General features: G+C 43.8%; 2 protein-coding genes across 3 annotated transcripts in view; one reads left to right on the top strand and one right to left on the bottom strand.

Moving 5' to 3' along the window:
* Positions 1–21,482, bottom strand: part of LOC310699149 (histone H2B 5-like) — a 960,349-nt gene that overhangs the window by 324,447 nt on the left and 614,420 nt on the right. The gene's annotated exons all lie outside the window — the stretch shown is intronic.
* Positions 1,020–20,345, top strand: LOC310699045 (protein TESPA1-like). Of its 2 annotated transcripts, none has more exons than XM_083486694.1 (10): positions 1,020–1,176; positions 5,739–5,923; positions 9,674–9,716; positions 12,131–12,183; positions 14,451–14,504; positions 14,686–14,722; positions 15,021–15,122; positions 15,595–15,803; positions 16,209–17,095; positions 17,555–20,345. In XM_083486694.1, the coding sequence occupies exons 1-9, from the start codon at positions 1,109–1,111 to the stop codon at positions 16,907–16,909; spliced, it is 1,452 nt and encodes a 483-aa protein (XP_083342820.1). In that variant the 5' UTR covers positions 1,020–1,108; the 3' UTR covers positions 16,910–17,095; positions 17,555–20,345. The 2 variants fall into 2 exon arrangements, with proteins under 2 accessions (XP_083342820.1, XP_083342821.1); XM_083486695.1 differs by having other exon boundaries at positions 1,111–1,281.

The raw sequence follows: 21,482 nt of genomic DNA, 5'->3' as shown, positions 1-21,482 counted from the left end.
TTCTCTAATTACATCTCAATTTCATTCCCATATCAACGATCCTACAAAATCTGTGTTTTTCCCATTTTGTAGATGGAGAACTGAGACTAAGGAGGAGTGACCAGCCCAAGGCCAAGCAAAGGGCAATTTCCAGGAAGGAAATTGAGGAATCAACCTGTCGTTTACAGGCATTCCCAATATTTTCAAGGCAGATGGTGAAAGGTAGCTGTGAGTTACATGAAACTCTGGCACCATCACACCCAGCTTCTCCTTTTAATTATATGCATGCACAGTTCTGATTGCCACATTCCAAAGACACAGGGACACAGATACCCTTATGCCCAGTATTGTCTACACTTTCTGCATGCAAGGCAGATGCTCTGCCACTGAGCTATACGGCCCTTCCCAAGACAAAGCTTGTTCTTTCCATTTGTATATGTTCTTCAGTTTTATGGGTGGCGTTTTTTTAGTCTGATGTGCATAGTTGAGTTTGTTCAATATATATTGCATTTATATACTGTGTGCAAACTGCTTTCATGTCACATTATTTTGATAATGGAATCATATAATCATAGAATTGAAAGGGACCCTGAGGGTCATCTAGTCCAGCCCCTACCATGCAGAAATCTTAACTAGATCATACAGGGCAGGTGGTCATCCAGCCTCTGCTTTAAAACTTCAAAGGAAGGAGAGTCCACCACTGTTTGTTCCACTGTTGACACCACAATGAAGCATGGTGAACTATTTTAAACAAGCAAGCAAGCATAGCGTTCAAGACTGCACAGAAAAGGGCAAGTAGTAAGGAGAGAGAGAGAGAGAGAGAGAGAGAGAGAGAGAGAATGAATAAATAATTCCAGGCCAAGCCTAAGAGGCCAGTACGTTGCTGCCTCTTTTACCGCTTTCACTCAGCAGCCCATTAAGCTTTTCCCTCACGGGGTGGGTGAGAGCCGGATGTGAGCCACCGTTTGAGGTTTTCATGAGAAAAAACAAAACAAAAGAGATGAGCTTGAAAGTTTCCTCTTGAAAACAGATCAGCTTCCTCCAGTCTCTGCTGACGCAGATTGGGTGAGGTGGGGAGAGGGGCAGGAATGGGCAAGGGCCTCCAATAGTCCTACCCTGGGCAGCTGAGATGCAGAGCGCGATGCCAGATTCACCAGGGGCTCACCTTAGAACCCAGCATGCTCTCCCCAGGGCCGGGTAAGTAGCAGCAGCCGACGAATTAAGTTGCGGCCCTGTCACTCACAGGCTGTGACCTGCTTCTGAACAGTCAGGCTTAATTCTGACAGCATCCTCTGAACAGAGGTGAGGGAAGGAGTGGAGGTGATATGGAATGGGAATGAGGAGGATATTGAGAAGGAGGTGATGGAGGAGAGCAATAGGGAGGGATGGGAGTGGGCTGCAAATGGAGAAAGAGAATGCTCTTGAGGGGGGATGTTTTTATGTGGCAGTTTATTGTTGATTCAGTTGATTCACGGTTTTCATCACAATGCCATCTCATAAACACCCCAAAATGTGATGTGATTTTGATTTAATATTTGTATACCACTTTTCAGCAATAATATGGAGCTGAAAGTGGCTCAAAATAATAACAAAGCTTTAAAAAGGAGCAAACAATGTTTCTATCCAATATAAGGTTACATATGTACACACACACACACACACACACACACACACACTACCATATCAGTAAAGCAAAAACAAATATTTCAATAAACAATTAATGCAGTTCAGAACAAACTCATAATGATTAAAAAAGAAATAACCTAGATTTATCATTTCAGCAGGGTTTTAAAAGAACTTATTGGCTTTTCCATGGAAATGGCAAACCAGGAATAAATGGGAAAATATGGTGTTGGGTGAATAATAATAATAATAATAATGATAATAATAATAATATGCCCCAGCCATCTGACTGGGTTGCCACAGTCATTCTGAGCAGCTTCCCACAAAATATTAAAACATAGAAAACCTCAAATATTAAAAACCTCTCTGTTTTTATGCTGCACAGAAGTGGCATGCATGAGCAGCGCTGAGTTCACAATAAATTGCCATGTGCCAGAGCCCTGGAAGGACTAGAGAGGCAGGAAAGAACGTAAGAAGCTGCCTTCTACTGAGTCAGGGCAGTGGTCCAATTAGTTGTGTGTCGTCTGCCCTGACTGGCAGGGGCTCGCCAGGATTTTAGATAGGTCTTTCCCTGCCCTACCTGGAGATGCTGGGGATTGATCCAAGGACCTTCTGCATGCAAAAGCAGATGCTCTGCTGCTGAGCCACAGCCCTTTCCCTTCCAATACAGACTCTCTCGGAGGAGCTCTAGCCCTTCTCTTCTAGCTGCACCAGGGAATGTCTTCAGATTTCAAAATGTCTTCCCCTGCTTGCCATCTCTTTCTCTCCTGTGAACTACAAGCACTTTTCAATGTAGGATGTGCTCACTGCTGTGCCTTTCACGTCCTTAATGAGATGAATGATGCTAAAGAAACCCAGGTCTGCACCCTCTCAGATTGGTTAGAAGTTCCCGGGAGGCAGTACCTCTCAGATTTGGTTTCCCAGATGGGAGAGGACCAGATATTTAACAGTGTCTTTCTATCATTCACTTTATTTAAAAATCCCCAGTGTATCCAAGTAGAGCTGCCTCAAATCCTGGAGAACCTATGACAGTGAAGACATTACTGAGCTAGAGTTTCCAGTGGGCTGACTTAGCATATGGCAACTCTTCCTATGTTTCCATTTGCAAGAGGATGACTCTGCCCATTGGCACTAATGGAAGCTTCCCTTGAATTGCAAAAAGCAGCCCTGGTGGGGCAGGGAGTGTGGAATTCTGATGGGGACCACAGCTGAGACATGGGGTTAAAGTCCCTTTCTCCCATGCAGGGGCGTCCTGATCTAGTCTACTCCCACCTCCACATCAGCTCATTTGTTAAGAAACAACATGACAGAAGGCAGCCTACATGACAAACGTCACATCTAGTTCGGTAAATGAAACTTGGCTTGTCCCACCACCCACTCTAACCATTGCAGGCTCTTTTGATGGTCTGCTGATAGAAGCTCAAACCGCAAGGAGGAAACCAGCCTCTTGTGGCCGCGAGTGCAGCTTGTGATAACAGCTCTGCTCCTCACTCTCCTGGAGATGGCTCACATGACATCCAGTGCAAGTGGTCTTGGCACGGAAACAAAAAACAAACCCAACTTCAAATGCTCAGAAGAACACTTACTTCCCAGAAGTCCCATCTGGAAGTCAGGGCAGAATCGAGTCACAGCTCCTCAGCCAAAGCAAATAAAGCCCAAACTGTGACATACAAGAAGGGATAGGCATGTCATTTTAGGGGGTAAAACTTAAGTTTTGCTAATTTATTCAGCAAGAGGTCTTAAAATATTTTTTTGAGGATGAGGAATTCAAATCTGCTATTATTTTTATGACTGGATAATGGTTAGCTTCATAAATTTACATTTGACAAAGAAGCACATAAACTGCTTTAGGACAACCAAAGAATTTTAATTTTACCTTCTGAAAATGTCATGTAATGCTAAATAATAATAATAATAGAATCACAGAGTTGGAAGGGACCACAAGGGTCATTTAATCCAGTCCCCTGCAATGTACATTTTTTTGCCATGGACCCCATGACCTTGAGATCAGAGGTTTTTACACATCCATTTCTCTCCTCCTTCCACCCAGACAAGACAAAGGCATTACAGTGGTACCTCGGGTCAAGTACTTAATTCGTTCCAGAGGTCCGTTCTTAACCTGAAACTGTTCTTAACTTGAAGCACCACTTTAGCTAACGGGGCCTCCCACTGCCGCCATGCTGCTGCTGCATGATTTCTGTTCTCATCCTGAAGCAAAGTTCTTAACCTGAGGTACTATTTCTGGGTTAGTGAAGTCTGTAACCTGAAGCGTATGTAACCTGAAGCGTATGTAACCTGAAGCGTATGTAACCCGAGGTACCTCTGTATTACAGTTCAATGGTGTGTTTTAGCCAGACAAAAGTACTAGAAGGGAGCGTGAAACAGGCCTGGTGTGGGATGTCATTTGGGGAGTGTTCAAAGAGCCTTAGGTAAAGGTAAAGGGACCCCTGACCATTAGGTCCAGTCATGACCGACTCTGGGGTTGCGGCACTCATCTCGCTTTATTGGCTGAGGGAGCCGGCGTACAGCTTCTGGGTCATGTGGCCAGCATGACTAAGCAGCTTCTGGTGAATCAGAGCAGCGCACGGAAATGACATTTACCTTCCCACTGGAGCGGTACCTATTTATCTACTTGCACTTTGACGTGCTTTTGAACTGCTAGGTGGGCAGGAGCAGGGACTGAGCAATGGGAGCTCACCCCGTCATAGGGATTCGAACTGCCAACCTTCTGATCGGCAAGTCCTAGGCTCTGTGGTTTAACCCACAGCACCACCCGCGTCCCTTCAAAGAGCCTTATAGAGCTAATATAACTGCAAGTACTCTGGAATCATTTTTAATGATTTCAGTGCAATTTTACACACATTTTACTTACCAAGAAAAGCAAAATTATATTAATTTAACCAAAATATATTTTAAATGCCCAAGTCATGCTACAACTTCTTTGCATCCCTCATTTTAGGAATTTGAAAGTTGAAAAATTCAACACGTCCTACTGGGGCATGCCTTGAAAAACTAAATCACCCCAAAGAGGAAGACTTGAGCTACCACTCCTCTTAGGTGGGGAACCTGTGACTCTCCCGATGGTGTTGGGGGCTAGGGACAGGGATAAATGAGATTCAGTTTGCATGGAAAGACAAACTTGGGAAACTTGCCTTTCCAGAAACAACATGCAAACTGAAACCCACACAAAAATGCAGCTGATGAAGAAATGCAGAGAACAGAGCTAGAAAGATGAAAAACTCAGAGGAGCTGAAAGTGACATATTTGCCCAACCCTAGCTGGCTCTGAAGAGAACCGGAGACCAACAGCAGCTGGAGGGCTGCAAGTTCTCCATCATTGCTGTAGCCCTTTGGAATAGGGAGGCCTCATGCAGGATTGATCTCCCCCTTGGGGGTGGATTGGGATTCTCTGCTCAAGATCATTCCAGAAACATAACCATCATCCTGAAAGAGCTATCCTGATGCTGCTGTTTGGGTGCCCATTGTTCGTAGAGTGCAGTGCAGTAGTCCAAGTGGGAGATAACTAGGGCCTGCACCACTCTGGTGAGAGAGTCTGCAGGCAGGTAGGGTCTGAGCCACTGTACCAAATGGAGCTGGTAGACAGCTGCCCTGGACATAGCACTGACCTATGTCTCCATGGACAGCTGTGAATCCAAAATGATCCCCAGGCTACACACCTGGTCCTTCAGGGGCACGGTTTCCCTCTTCAGGACCAGGGAGTCCCCCACAACTGCACACCCCCAGTCCCCCAAGAACAGTACTTCTGTCTTGTCAGGATTGAACCTCAATCTGTTAGCTGCATAAATGGTGCAAAGCAAACTTAAGATGAGAAAATGGAGAGAAAACAAAATGGTCAGATCTGTCCATCTCCAACTTTTAACCAAAACTCCAGTTGTTTGCCTGTTCTGGGCAACTCAGCAACTTGCCTAATGAAGGAATGTTCCACCAGGAACCATAGCTATCTCTTTGACTGTGAAGTGTACTTTCTGGGATGGTGGTGGTGAAGAGAAACTCCTTGCCCAGGATATGAAAAGGCAGTCAAGTAACTCAAAACTGCCCCAAGTGGAGAAGATTGATAACTGCTACAAAGCTGAGCATCCTATGACCTCAGCACCCTGACATTTTGTTCTTCCCTAGGGTCTTGCCAGTCATGGACAACAACTTCACCTCCTGGCTGAGCCACTCTTCCTGGGAGCGCCGGAGGGCATGGGCCAAGCCAAGTGTGGCTGTAGAAGAAGAGGGGTCCCATGCTGACGAGGAGGCATCCTGCACACCCCAAAAAGCTCTTGAACCCTCATTCTTGGAGGATGGTTTCTTGCAAGGTGGGAAAACTGCTTACACACATTCACTCCTACTCTCATTATGTAATAATATTTCAGCGTGAGGTGCTTTCAGACAGTGTATACAATCTTTTATGGGGGTGGTAGGGAGAAGCTGACATAGGCTAAGTGAGCTGAACTTGGGTCCCATTGAAATCAATGACCCAATTTTTCATTCCTTTAGTACAGCTTGCTTTGATGCATCCTTTTGTTTGTGGGCTTCCCTTAGGCCTCTGGGTGGCTATTCTGAGAAGAGGGTGCTGAATTAGATGGATTTTTGGTCTGATCCAATAGGGCCAACTCCTTGGGCCAGTATCATCCATCTATCTATCATCTATCTATCTATCTATCTATCTATCTATCATCTATCTCTATCGCTATCATCTATCTATCTATCTATCTATCTATCTATCATCTATCTATCTATCATCTATCTATCTATCATCTATCTCTATCTCTATCATCTATCTATCTATCTATCTATCTATCTATCTATCTATCATCTATCTATCTATCTATATCTATCTATCATCTATCTATCTATCTATCTATCTATCTATCTATCTATCTATCATCTATCTATCTATCTATCTATCTATCTATCTATCTATCATCTATCTATCTATCATCTATCTATCTATCTATCTATCTATCTATCTATCTATCTATCATCTATCTATCTATCTATCTATCTATCTATCTATCTATCTATCTATATCTATCTATCATCTATCTATATCTATCTATCTATCTATATCTATCTATCTATCTATCTATCTATCTATCTATCTATCTATCTATCATCTATCATCTATCTCGATCTCTATCATCTATCTATCTATCTATCTATCTATCTATCTATCTATCTATCATCTATCTCTCTATCTATCATCTATCTATCTATCTATCTATCTATCTATCTATCTATCTATCTATCTATCTCTATCTATCATCTATCTATCTATCTATCTATCTATCTATCTATCTATCTATCTATCTATCTATCATCTCTCTCTCTCTCTCTCTCTCTCTCTCTCTCTCTCTCATCTATTTATCTCTCATCTATCTATCATCATCATCTAATATAATATTTAGAAAAATGGAAATGCTCTGGAAGCAACCTCACTGTGCTCTGCCCAAATAAGTATTTTCTTTCCAGAACTGAGCTTGGATAGAAGGTCAAAATGTTTGATGCAGAACCCGTATGTGTGTGGTGCTGATGGGCTTGTCTGCCCATGCTTGTCACCCCCAAACTTCTTGTTTTCAACCCCCCATTTTCAAAACTTTTCATATGCATATAACGATATGAATGAACAGATAAATGCACAAACACTAATGTGGTGATTTAGAAAGAAAGGTGGGCGGCCTCTCTGAAATAGCATTTGGGCATGGGTGGGAAAGAAGAAAGTAATACTTACAAACTGAGTCAATTTGTTGATAGGCATTTCTATCACTTTGGCTGTGAGCCAATACTCACACATGCAAACACTCAGCAGAGTGATGTGGTGAGAGCTTTCTTCCCGTGGTGCCTTTCTTCTTCCTGCATCAAGCCCATTAAACCCAGCCCTGTTTGTTCCGACAACAAGAACCTCTCCTAGAGATGATTCTCTAACTCAGGGGTAGGTAGCCACTGTGGCATCCTCTAAATCAGGGCATTTGAAACTGTGGTCTGGGGACTACCAGTGGTCCACAACTTCATTCAGGTGGTCCACAGCATGGGACATTCAGTACTCATACAGATTTTAAATTGCATCTCTATTGCTTCCTTTATTTCTTGAGCTCTCTAGTACTACCTTGCCATTTGAATTCTATGGAATGCAAATTGCATTACAGTAAAATATATAGCATATGCAGGGAAACAAAAGAAGCAATAAAAGACAATTAAAAATTGCAGAGCATCTAGTATGTTACATTACAATCGCTACAGCAGGCAGAAAACTCATTAAGTGGCCCAGCATTAGCATTTTCAAGTGGTCCATGGAGACAAAAGTTGCTCCAGATGTTGCTGAACTCCAGTTCTCACCATTGGTCATGCTGGCCAGGGCTAAACTGCCTAGCAACATCTGGAGGGCACTACCCCACCCTAGCCTTTTGCTAGCTGAGATTATAGAGATTTTTTAAGCAAGCCATGAGCTCCACCACTGAGCTGTCAGCCCCCCCGCCCCGTGTAGTCAGGCACTCATGTATTCCCCTGAGCCATTTCAATATCCCCTCTGCACTTCTTCCTCCCCCACTTTCTCTCACTTTCTCTTTTTCTATTACAAGTATGGAAAATGGGCAGAAGTTCCACTCCCCCCCTCAGCACAAATAAAATAACACCCATGTTACATTATGCAACTCATATGTTACTGGCAAAGCAAACATAAAGTGCATTTTCTGGGCGGGGGGAGACCCACTTTGAATGCAGCAGCTTCTGGGTGTGTTGCTTTCTACGTGGTCTCACTGGGCAGGATGGCAGCGCATCCTTGTCTGTCAGAACATGGGTTGTGTGCAAAGAATAAACGATGGGTGGAAACAGGAATGTGGCTGTTTAGAAAGGGATGTTGTGCTCTTCCACCCTGCTTCCTCCTCTGTGATAGCCACCTTGAGCTGCATTCCCCTCTGCTGCACTTACTCAGTAGTGTTATCAAGGAGGCACTTTGTGGCAGCAGTTGAGGGCCTCCCTCAGCCAAATCAGCAGGAGGGCCTGCAAATGCAACAGGGCAGACTTCCTTGCATTTTTAAGTAAGTGTTCGTGACCATGGTTCAGTGCAAGACTGTTAGTTCCAGAGTCTAGAATGGCACCCCAAGCTTACATCTGGCGTCAGAGCGAGGGCCGTCTTAAGCATATCTGGCGCTGTGGTGCAAAGATCCCTCCGGTGCCCCCCCTTTCCCAGAGTTGTCAACCTTTTTTTAGGACTGGAGGAGGTGGGCAGCAGCTGGAGGGCAGGCGCCTCCCAGCTCAGCTGGCTGCTTCTTGCCGTGGTGGCCACAGCAGGCAGCACACCAAGTGAGCGGGCCTGCGCCAAGTGAGTGAGGGCGCGTGCACCGCTTCCGCCGAGTGTCGGCTCGGTTTTTTCCCTTTTAGCCTTCTGGCGCCCCACAGAATTCGTTGGGCATGGAGAAAAGAGGTCCAGCACAGCAGGCAACCATGTAGAAAAGCAGTCAGAGGCGGCTTGTACTCCTTATGTAGAAGTGTATTTGAAAATGTTTGTTTTGGGGGTCTTTTCCTTTTTTATGTATGTATGTATGCATGCATGCATGCATGTATGTATGTATGTATGTATGTATGTATGTTTTTTCTTTTTTATTGTATATTTGATGTGTGTGTGTATACACATCAATCAGATAGCTGGAGGGAAAGCTGCTAGAGGAGGTGGTTGTAGAGCTAAAGTTGAAGGAAGGGAAGGGTTAAGCATTCTTCCTCCTGCTTCTATGCAAATTGCACCCTTCACTGCTATGCAGCTGTTCAGCAGCAATAAGGGCTCACAGGGCCATAATGACTACCAAATAATGAGTTCATTTAGTTATTCATATGTTTAAACCACATTCATTCCATTACTCACTTTCAGGTGTTCTTCCTCTTCCTCATTCTCCTCTTCTTTTGCTACTGCCTATGTAGTGGCGACATCAGGCATCCTGCCTGTGTGGTTTGCTGAGAGGCTGGCTAACAAGCCTTGGATGGCTGCATTTGGCCCCAGCAGAGATGTGGATCATCACAGTAACTTATCCAGTCTGTGAGGAGCCCTAGCATTTTTTCTTTGTTTCCAACAGGGAGCTCATCCAATAAGATTGAGAGCTGGCTGCAGGAATGCAGGTGAGTCTACCTGAGAGAGGTCATGGAGGAGGTCACCGCCCGAAAGGATCATGACATTGTCAGAAGTTATATTTTGATTTCAAGAATCAGGGGCATTTTTAGATATGCACATACTTTGCAACAGGGATAAAGAACACGTGGTTCTTGGGCTCAAACTCCCATCAGCCCCAGCCAGGATAGCTAATGGTCGAAGATGATGGGAGTTGTGGTACAGCAACATCTGGAGAACTATAGATTCCTAATCACACTCAGTTCATTGCACTAGTTTTACTGGGGATAATGCAAGAGCTTCTGCCTTGATTTCTAACGTTCCTTTTTCATTTCAGTAACTGTTGCATTATGGAAGTGTGGCTTCCAAAGGGGCCCAGGGTAACAACAATACTAGCTTTACTAAATTCCTTTTTCTTAAACCCAGACATACCAAAGGTTTGCTTTCCCTTGGAATAGCCACACACATAGTTTCCTTTGGAATACAGTAAAACACAGATTTAATTTTTTAAAGAAAAGTCTGCCTATATTACTTTCCTGCCTTTTAAATCTGTGGTTTCCATTGCATTTTGACAATCTGAAGCTCAAAAACCACAGGAACGACATGGGTGGGGGAGAGAATATTTATGGAATCTAAATATAAAACATTTCTAGATGGCAAGGATTGGGAAATGCATCTTTTGAAATGAAGCTTTCCAAGATTTTCTACAGTCTACATGTCATTTGCTGCCTTTCGTGAAATCAACTTTTTAATCTGATGTGTGTTTACAGATGCCCCACTAGCGAGAGTAATTGTATTGTCTGATGTGTGAAATCACTGCATCTACCTAACAATTTCTTACCAACATACCTTGTTGGTATGTTGTAGCAAAATCAACTAAGAGGTTTTTTTCATGGCACTTTAAAGAGTAGGAAACATAACATAAACTGTCGTAGACTACAGTTAATTTCATTGTGTGTGAGAAGTATAATCTTGAACTGGCCATCATATATATTTGTGTATACATCCATCTATACCAATATCGTGCTCCATGGAACACATAGTTGCTTAAATACCACAGAAATCAGTTGGTGCACCTCTACAGATAGAAATATAGCAAATAAATAAGGGGCTGCAGTTAGATGAGTTTGGCTCCAATCCTATATATCATAGAATTTTAGAGTTGCAAGGGACATCAAGGGTCATCTAATCCAAGCCTCTGCAATGCAGGAATCTCAACTGTACATACCTAACATTAATCTCAGCTGCAGGGAGATTAAACATGCCTATGATTAGCCTGTTAATCCCAGATGAAAGAGAGTGTTCTTGCTTCTTCACAGCTATTCAGGACCTAGAAGGTTTATGGTTCCAGAAAAAATGAATATGGAGCATGGTTCTAGGTGCTCCTGTTGTGACCCACCTTGGATCAGGCCGCAACCCGCTAGGGGGTTGATGACCAGTGCTGTACTGACTCTGAAGCCAATGGTCACCCCTCCATTGCACAAAATAAGCTTATTCATGTCTGCTCCACTGTGGGGAGCAATTGCATAGTTCAAAGTGAAGAAATCTAGTACTAACCATTGTTCCCGTTCAGATATTTTCATTTCTAAGTTGCCAGTTTTTGTGAATATTCTGCTTTTGCTCTGCATTCTACAATCAGGCCTAGCAAAAGAGGTCCTAGAGCTGCCCCCCCCTCAAAAAAAGAATACTAGGCTGTATCCCTTGGCTCCACCATCAACTGACCTGGCTCTGGTCTTTGCTCCTCCTTGGTCCCACCCAGGTTTTAGAACTTTTGAACTCAGGATAGAGTGACTGTCTGGAGCAGGTAGGGGGAACCTTTGGCCCTCCAGATGTTGCTGAACTACAACTCCCACCATCCCTGGTCATTGGCCATGTGTACTGGGCCTGATGGGAGTTGTAGTTCAGCAATATCTGGAAGACCAAAGGTTCCTCACACCTGGTGTAGAGTTTCACTCCATACACAGTACTGGCATTGTCATTTGTGGATTTCCTGGGCTGTAGGGCTTCAGATCTGTGACCTGGAGGTTAGCACTTAGCCAGTTCAAGACATTTTGCTGCCTGAGGTGAAGGACAAAATGTTGCTCTCTCCCAAGGAACATACGGAAGCCAATTGGACTGGGATTTTCCTTCAACACTAGTGAATGGACGGTATCCTCCACTGCACTAGAGGACAGGAGGCTAGTGTAGGGGTCCCAGGGTAGCCAGGTGGCACTCAGAGCTCTATCCATCCCCTGCAGCTTGGCATCTGCTGCCTGAGGCAGCTGCCTTGCTCTGCCTAATGCAGCACCAGCCCTGGTGGTGCCACTGTTTGCTGAGTGGGACTTAATTGTCTGTGATGTTCCGGCTAGGTCCTAGGAGAGAAATGGCAAAAGGGTTTAGGAACTCCTATAGCTGTAGTGATGCAGCTCTTGATTCTGGCTTTCAGCTCTTCACTGGACCCCTTCTCAGAGAGCATCTCTGCTCCGGGTGCCTATGCTGGTAAGTGATTGCTGCAGTTTCTGTTATTTGCTCGGTCTGCCTTCTCAAACATGAAGCAAGGTAGGCTAAAGTTTGGACTGCACACACACACCATACATTTAAAGCACATTTTGAGCGTGTGCACACCCAAACAAAGAGTCCCAGGAAATGTAGTTATTAAAAGGTGCTGGGAATTGTAGCTCTCTGATAGGTAAAATTATTGGGTGTGTGTGCTTCAAATGTACTTTAATGTATGGTTATGTACACAGCCTCATTCATGAACCTTTAGAAGGGCATCATGTGTATGTTATTGAGCTGAACAGAGTGAAAGATTATGAGCCCTGGGGCTGTGGAGAATGTGTGTATGAACTTAACAGTTCTTAGCTTATTTTTGGGTTGCTATTTTGTTAATGCTTTTGATATTATTTTATAGATTATAAATGCTGTATTGGTTTGTTAATCATATAATATTACTTTTGCTTTAATTGTGATGTTTAGCTCATTTTTTAGTTGATGCTTTGTTAAGAGTGTTTTATAGGTTGTACTTGTTTTTATTGATGATTTGTTAATTATTCTATATAATTTATGCTGTATTTGTGATGTTCTATTTTTTTTATTGTTTGTAAGCTGTTTGGGGATTCATTTGAATGAAAAGCAACACAGAAATATAATCAATCAATCAATCAATCAATCAACCAATGAATGTTTTTTCTATTTTTCAAAAAAATATTTTTTATTAATTTTCAATTATTGAAGTCCAATAACAGCTACATTTTACCAATGTCAAATTACAATTCATATCCAAATATATATAAAGTATAGAGCCAATTACGGTATACAATTTGTGTGACTTCCTGTGTGCTGGGTTTCGGAGTGCAAAGTTATTATTTCTTCCTGCTTCCGAAATCTTGATTAATCCAATTACATTCAGTCCTGATCGTAGTCTGTTATCAACAACTACAGAGTTCTGGACTTCCATTTGTATTAACACATTTAATAAATTTTATTTCTGCAGAAGGAGTTCTGTATCCTGTAAATTCCCTGTGTGAGAAGTTTATTTTTCCATTCATTTCTTCATTTTTCTTGTTCTGATCATGTCGTACGCAGCATCTCTACTTACACTTTTTTGCTCTTTCTCTTCCTCTGTTCCCATGTAATTTCGACCCATAGTCCAAATTGTGATAAGTGGAAGTCCAGTGCTTTAAATCATTTCAATGTTCTCACACAGTTCTATTTTCATATTAATGCATAAATATAACCCCACTCTCTTTTTCTTCTCTTGCTTTTTATCAGTTTTTGGGCATTTAGGGGGAAGTTTGCCGAATCATTTATGTAGCAAACATGGGCTCCCCTCCCCCCTCACATACCATATTTTTCTACAAAGGAGATCTTTCCAGTTCTAAACATTGTGACTCAGTAGCTGATTCACTTGGCAGTTTGTAATCTTGTCCCATCCATCCTGCACACGCCTGTAAATTAGAGTCAATTTCACCCTAATAAATAGAAGAGCCTCTGCATCTTAATGGCTGTGTCAGGGAGTTACCGTTAAGCAAAGTGCTTTGGCACCCAGCATCTTCCTGCCTCCAAGATTCCATGCCGGAGTGAGAGCCAAACGATCTGTGGGTGAAGCTCACTCCCCCCGAGCCCTGGGGGGAACTTGCAAGGACAATTACCCTCAAAATCATCCTTGTTTTTCTCCGCAAATGATCTCCGCTAATGTGGGAGCTGAACCCATTAAGGCAGAAAGCACCGGAAGTCATCAATGTTTTTTCTAAAAAATATTGAAAGGCAGCCACTGTTGTTTCTGGTATTGTTTCAAAACCTACTTTAGTTGTTTTTATTGTTTGCTTGTAATTCGCCTTGCAATGCTTTTGAAAAGTGATTCATAAGTTAATTAAACAATAATACATACTAATTTGAGGGGGAAAGCAAGGGGGTATACAAGGCATTAAACTGCTCCCCCCTTCACTGGAAATCTTATTCAGAAACTCATTAGGTTTCTGAGATTTCAGCAGGCATTGCTTGGAAACTTGCAAGCCGATTTTCACAGGGATTAGAAAGAAAGAAAAATCTGAGCATTTTAGGAAGCTGAATTCTACACTTTTTGGATTTCCTGTTCTTCTGTGGAACTGTAGCCTTCACACAGCCCTGCCCATGTAGAGCTGTGTTGTGGCATGTCCATAATAAAACTGCATAGAGAAAGCCACTCAGCCTTTTGGTCTCACCCAGTCCCTTTTCCACCTGTGGATGCTTGCTCTGGGTGACTATGTATTTGTGTTATCCTGTAGGATCCTGCAGCAACAGAACCAGCTTTGAAGATGACCTTAGCCTGGGAGCAGAAGGTAAGTGATGAGGATTGATGGGGGTGTGAGCAAGCCTTCTTTCCAGATGGCCCATGGATGGGTGGCAAGAATGCTAATTTGATGGTGCAACTCTGCCAATATGCTCCTTGGCCGTCAGCTCTCTTCGTAGGAATGCAATGTATCCTTTGCTCATGAGAGACCTTTCTTTTCTTCTTTCCAGCAATGGTGCTACTGGACAGAGACAGAGCTGAGCCTAGGTGAGAAACAAGAGCTAAGGAGGTTAGCGTTTGGAGGAATCTGAAATCCAGAATTTAAATGTTTTTTGGGGGGGCAGCGGGGGGGGGGCTGAGATTTCTAGTTTTATTTCTGAAATGAGATACTGGCTGCATATTTGTCTAATAACATTGTAGGGTGTTGTCACACTATCAGTCTTGTGCAAGTGTGCAGCTGGCTGTGACTGCCAGCTTGCCCTCCCTTTTGGTCTTCCTACATGCACACCAAAAGGGATGTGGGTATGCATGCAGATGCGTCTCTTCACTGTCTCTTCTTCCACAGCGGGTCCCAAAAACATACATTCTGGCCTTCCCAACATCTCAATCTGGATCACAGCATGACTTCCAGTGCCTTCTCAGGCAGCACTAACAAGACCAACTCCAGGTAAGCATGGATCGTATTGTGTAGGACTTGGACTGGCTTAAAGATCTACCTACACCACTAACGAACCAGCAGTGATTGGAGCAGAGATACCTAGCCTCTGGTCTGTACATTGGAGGCAGCTGACCTGGTGCCCTCTGGATGTCATGGACTACAGCTCCCGCCATCCCTGACGGTTAGTTGAGCAGGCTGGGGCTGATGGGAATTATGGTCCAACAACATACAGAGGGCTCTGTGTTTGCTTTCTCTACCAGACACCACCATGAATATTATTGCAAGCACCCTCTTTCACCACACAAGGCTGTGAAGAAGATAAATTGGGGGTGAGGAAATCCCACAGATGCTGCCCATTATTCTCTGAAGGAAAGGGGCTTGCAGACATACCTAGTGGTGTATTTGTGGAGCTATAACCTGAAAATGGTTCAGTAATCAGTTGGGACACCCCTGCATTCACACTCTTATCTTCTCTGCCTAGCATCTCTGAGGTGCTGGATCTCTATGAAGCTGATGCTGAGACCATCTTGTGCAACCTGGGCTTCATACAAGAGGAGACACAGGCTGCATCTTGGATCCCATCTCGGTTCTTCTCCGTTCCCTCCCAAGCTGAGGGCATTGATTTCCAGCTCTTCCTCAGAGCCCAGGTGCAACGGTTAGAGATGGAGGATCCTTGCTTGATGTTAGCAAGTAAGTGCCACAAGTATTTCATGGCTGGCAGTTCTGGGACTGTGATATCAAAGGATGAGGCTCAGAGCATGTAGAGAAGCTCCCATGTTCAACCCTTGGCATCTTTGGTTGAAATCTGAAAAGAGCTCAGGTAGCAGGTGATGGGAAAGGACCTCTGTTCTTGATAGAACATAGGAAAGCAGGTAGAACTGGGACCAGGAGCAGAAGACAGGACCAAACAAAAGCCTTTGCTTAGGCAAGAGGAAGACAGAAAAAAAACTAGAACCCAGGAAAATGAAACCAGGCCTAGTTTTCAGGGGTGTGTACAGTCCCTGCCATACAGATGTGACCTGGAAGAGCTGGAAGCTAGGGTCTCTTGGATCTACACTGGTTTTCCTCTGACACTTTCTATCCTTCCTTTCACAGGTCGGTTCAAGCAAGTCCAGACTCTGGCTGTAACGGCTGATGCTTTCTTCTGCCTCTACTCTTATGTGTCTAAGACTCCCATCCAAAAGATTTCCCCTGCCCACTTGTTCTGGGCTTTCCCAGACATCCCAGATTCTTGGAATGTTCCTTCCCAGCCAGAGTCTCTGCCTCCTCTCAAGCGTTTGCAAAAAGCCATTTCCACGATGTGCTTGTACACTTCCGCCCGAGGAGGGCCTCAAGGACCTTCTGCTGTACCATCTTCTATGAGTCGTCTGGAACAGGTAGTGTGGGAAGTGATGGAAAAAGCCCGCAGAGACAAGTTCCACTTTGATGTGGAAGGCATGAAGGATGAGACTCACACAGCACTCCCTGAAGTCCCCTTTCATCATGGCAGAATGGGAAGTGACTCTTCAGAGTCTACCATAGTGGAGCTGACTCCTGTGATTTCTTCCCACTTCTGCCTTCAAGCTACATCTCAGTCAAAGTTGGAATCGTGGCTTTCTCACTGCATGGGTGGAGAAAGCATGGAGGGGCCAGACCACCTTGGCCATCAAGAACTGTACTGTTATGGACACCATTCTCTAGAAGTGGTTTCATCTCCAGAGGAAAGCAGTGAAGAATCCCTTGGGGAGTGGTCAGCAGAAAGGGACTCACCCACCAGAGGGGAGAACGGTATGGACATCTTGACAGAGTTGAGGTAGCACAGTGGCTAAGAGTGTGAGCCATAAGCCAGAAAGCTGGCAGATCAAATGCTTGTGAACTTAGCAGTGAGCTGCTACATGTTATCTGCTTCAGAGCCACAAGTGCACTGTGGGTACTAAATTGTAGTGACTTGCCCTTATTCTTGTAAAGCAGGGTTGGCTAACCCATGGCCTGTATCCAGCGGCGTAGCGTGAGTTGTCAGCACCCGGGGCAACGCAAGTAATTTGCGCCCCCTAACCCGGGGCAAGGCAAGTAATTTGCGCCCCCCCTAACCCCTAACCTGCGAGTTGCCGCTGGCGCTGCCGCCCAAACGACGCCGCTTGCCCCGAGGAGGAGGGGGGCAGAGAGGCGAGGAAAATGCAACGGCCCAGCAGCTGCAGCAGCACCGGCGGAGGCGGGGCTGTGAAGAGGGGCTGCCTGGCGAGTCCTCCGCGGCGAGCGCTGAGAGCCGCTGCCTGCCGGGCGCCTTCAGCCCGGACGCGCGCACAGCTCGTCGGTTCCGCGAGACATGCGGCTCCGCTACAGCCTGCGCCCGAGGCTCTTCGGCGACTCCGGAGGCAGCGAGCGCGCCCCCCCCCAGATGTTGCGCCCGGTGCAGCCGGGCCCCCTGGCACCCCCCACGCTACGCCACTGCCTGTATCTAGCATAACAGAAGATATTTGTGGCCCCAAGATCCTACTCCATTTTGGCATTTTTAAAAAATTAAAAGGCAAATAACTTTATATAATAGGCAAACTTTGATTAAAAGGCAAATAACTAGAGCAGAACCAATGAAGCTGGCAAGAAGGAAACATGGAGTGTAGTGGATGGTTTGTGGCCTTAAAACAATGACAAAGTACCTGTGGGAAATTGCTCAGTGTTCCCCATAAAGTATTGCTCACACTGGGAAGTGCGCAAATTGGTGTAGGGGTCGTGGAGCACGCTGGCTTTTAGCCAGGACTTCCTGTCTTGGCTCAATGGCTTTTGAGGCTTGCTCAAGACAGTGTGTTTCCTCCAACAATTTATTTTGTCATCTAGCTCAAATATTGATCCAAGAGATTGTCTAATTAAACACTAAAAAAAAAAAGGCATGTGGGGATAGCTGTCGCATCAACATGTGACTTACGGAACTGAAAGTAAAAAGAGCAATTTCCACAGGGGAAATGTTCCACACCATTTCTGAAATGTCATGTAATTTTAAAATTTTAAATTATTAAAATGTATTTTTCATTATTCGACTGTGAACACATGAAACAAACTAATTTCTATTTTTAAAGGAATTGGCATAGACACCTGAACCTACAAAACCAAACAATGTACCATTTGATCTGATCCTAAACTATATAGTAAATATTTGCTAAACAAATTGGACGACTGGAAATCTATTAACCACATTATCCTTCCTGAACGGGCTGGTTTTAGGAAAAGGGAAAGCACTATTGACCACTGCCTGTCTTGCATTTCTTCGCCCAATAAGCAACTGCTGGACCTACCAAACACTTACTTGTTGCCTTTGTCGACTTAGCATCAGTCTTTGATTTGATCGACAGAAGCCTGTTGTATAGGGTTGCCATACGTCTGGAATTTCCTGGACATATCTGGAATACCACTGCCTCTAGCAATGTCTGGATGGAAATCAGGAAAATGTCCTGTAAAATCCAGAGGTATGGCAGCCAATGTTGGCAGTGCCCACTTTCCATAAAAATAGCTTAAAACTGCATATATTTTTTTGCAATTTTGCTAAAAAAGAAAAAGAAAAAAGCTTAAGAACTTTGGCCAAAAAATCCCAACCCTACTATTGTGGTATTATAAACTGGCCACCACTAATACGGATAACTGTTTATTGTTCCTAATTGAGGAACTGGTCTATTAATGGTCTATTAATGGTCACCAAACTGAACAATGCCAAGTATTCAAGAATCTTGGCATCCACTTAGAAGCTATCAGAGCAGTGGCTATGAGAACAATTGGGACAATTCTTAGATCTGGTTGTGCTAGCCCTGAAAATATTTCAAAGTAAAGTTATTGCTCAGATCCTGTACGGTGTGGCTGTCTGAGGATGGCTATTTGAGGATGGGCTAAACTAGGCCCTCCAAAATACATTTCTGGGGAATTGTTAAGACTTCCACCTGGCATTCCTTCAGCTTTGGTCAGGGCAGAGGTAGATTCCCCCTCCATTCGATCTCCCATCCATTTCCCCATCCATACTGGTGAATCATAAAAGTGTCTCCTGGTAGGGTATTCCCCAAGTTATGTTTGGAGCAGGTATCAAACTGCAAAAGTTGGAACTTAAAATATTGGAAGGTGCTTTATTCATATCCTACTCCATTCAATCATTTTTCTGCTCTGAATTTGGAAAATTTAGAATTATTTAGAATTATTAATGTCTTCTCTGGCAAGGACATTCTATATATTTTCCATGGTGGAAAATACATATAATGTCCTTGCCAGACAGAACATTAATAATTCTAATTTTAAGAATTAATATAGACTTTCGAAATTGGACCACCAAATGGCTGCTTACCTTGCAAAGCTCACATTTCCAAAGCTTAGGCAAGCATTTGCAGCCCTTTGTTTCCAAACAATACCCACAGCTATGATTGTCAGCACTCTCATACTCCCTTGGCGCTCTGCTTGTGTATTTGTGGGGCCCCAGAAGTTGAGGAACTGCTTCACTTTATTCTGAACCAAGCACCAAATTTCTGGGATCTGTTCTTACTCATCCAATGCCATTCCACAAAACATTTTCTACCTTCTGTTGGACACAGATTGTAGGGTAACCCACAAGGTCTCTCTTTTTATCGTAGCAGCAATGGAAACCTGGACAGGAGTTGTTAAGGAGATGGCAGTCGAATGCTTGGAGGATGTGCTTATTTAAGCATAATATATTTTAATAATTAATGTTTTTTATCTGTATTGAATTTCAGTTTGTAAATTTCATACATGCTACATGTGATTTAGATAGTATTTTGAAGATGTTTTATGTATGATTCTAGGCAGCAATGTTACTTTATGCAATACTTTGACTTGGATTTTGCATTGTATTTATCTATCTTATTTATCTTATATGTGAATGGCCCAAGCATTAATAAATTGCCTTCCTACCAGAAACTGAGAAAGAGCCTAGCAAGTAGGACATTGATCGGGTGATTAGCCTTCTAACCGAAGAGGCTCAAATATTATTCCTGGCTGTGGCCTGGGTTGGTCTGGTTTTGCATACATCAAGGAATGTGCTCTTATGTGGACAAGCCTGCCCTATTAGAATGATGCTGTGTGTTTTTAGTTTATCTCTAGTTTTATTTTCTCCTCTGAATGTTTTGAATAGTTGTTATTAACTGTTTTTATCAATAATTTTATGGTTTATTCTTTTTGTAAACTGCTTTGAGGTGGTTGGTTGTTTCACAATCAAGCAGTATGTAAATTTAATGAAATAAAATAAATTGTATAAGGAGGTTTTAAGGGTAAAGCATGAATGACAAATTCTGTGGGTGGAATTCAGTGCTGCAATCCTCCAGCAATTCTTAGAATCACAGAATTGTGGAGTTGGAAGGGTCATCTAGTCCAACCCCCTGCAGTGCAGTAATCTCAACTAAAGCATCCATGGAAGACCCAACTGCTGCTTACAAACCTCCACTGAAGGAGAGCCCACCACCTCCTGAGGGAGTCTTCTTCCACTGCCCAGTGCACTAGACTTCTGTTGATGCAGCCTAGAATAGCATTAGCTTTTTTGCTGCTTCATCACCCTGTAGACTGCTGTTAAGCTTGCCTCTGTTAAGACCCCCAGATCCTTTTCACATGTAGTGCTGGCCAGCCAGCTGCCCCCCAAGTTATATTTGTGCAACTGGTTCTTCCTGCCTATGTGCAGAACCTTACATTTGCCCCTGTTGAAATTCCTCCAACACAACCATTGCAGCTTGTCAGGCAGTACAACCCTCCCTCTCCTCCCCCCCTGTGCTGTCCTTGGGGTTCTCCAGACCTATGAGGAGCATGGGGAAGATGGGAGGAAGCCCCATTGCACAAGCAGAAACATTTGCACAAGGCTAAGTGGTGGGTCTGGTTATGTGAATCCTAGCCAATGTGTCTTGAAAAACACATGTTAGTGTGTCAGGTTATTGAGAATGTATAATCATGCATTGCTATACAGAAAGCCCAAATAAGGTGCATAGAGTTAAATGCCAATGATTTGCTTGACTAGAACTTTATTGATCAATTGGTATAGATATGTGGCAATCTACCAGGATGGCAAACCCCAGGATGTCAAAGCCTCCTTCATTCTCTAGACCAGGGCTGTCCAGCTTCCAAGAGACTGCGATCTACTCCCACTATTAAAAAAAAAATGACAGTGATCTACCCATTGGATTGACCAGAGTTCTTGAGCTTTTTTTTGGGGGGGGGTGAGCCAAAGTTGTTGAGCTGCTTTGGGGGGGGCATCAGGATCCCACAATTGACCAGGATCGACCAGGACCAGGGACATCCCACGACCGACCTGTTGGAAAGGACTGCTCTAGACCATGCAGAAGTCCAATTGTACCATTGCTGCAAATATCTGAAATTGAACATGACTTAAAGTGAACATTCTTAATACAGCAACAT

The sequence above is a fragment of the Podarcis liolepis genome, assembly GCF_965112155.1.
Source record: "Podarcis liolepis genome assembly, chromosome: 2".
Taxonomy (NCBI): Eukaryota; Metazoa; Chordata; class Lepidosauria; order Squamata; family Lacertidae; genus Podarcis; species Podarcis liolepis.
The sequence above is the reverse complement of the archived record's forward strand: the minus strand, read 5'-3'. Positions and strand labels throughout refer to the sequence as shown.

Coding starts and splice junctions, on each gene's coding strand:
- LOC310699045 (XM_083486694.1), top strand. CDS start 1,109: ATGCAGAGCGCGATGCCAGATTCACCAGGGGCTCACCTTAGAACCCAG. Junction 1,177..5,738: donor CATGCTCTCCCCAGGGCCGG/GTAAGTAGCAGC, acceptor GTTCTTCCCTAG/GGTCTTGCCAGTCATGGACA. Junction 12,184..14,450: donor TGCTCCGGGTGCCTATGCTG/GTAAGTGATTGC, acceptor GTTATCCTGTAG/GATCCTGCAGCAACAGAACC.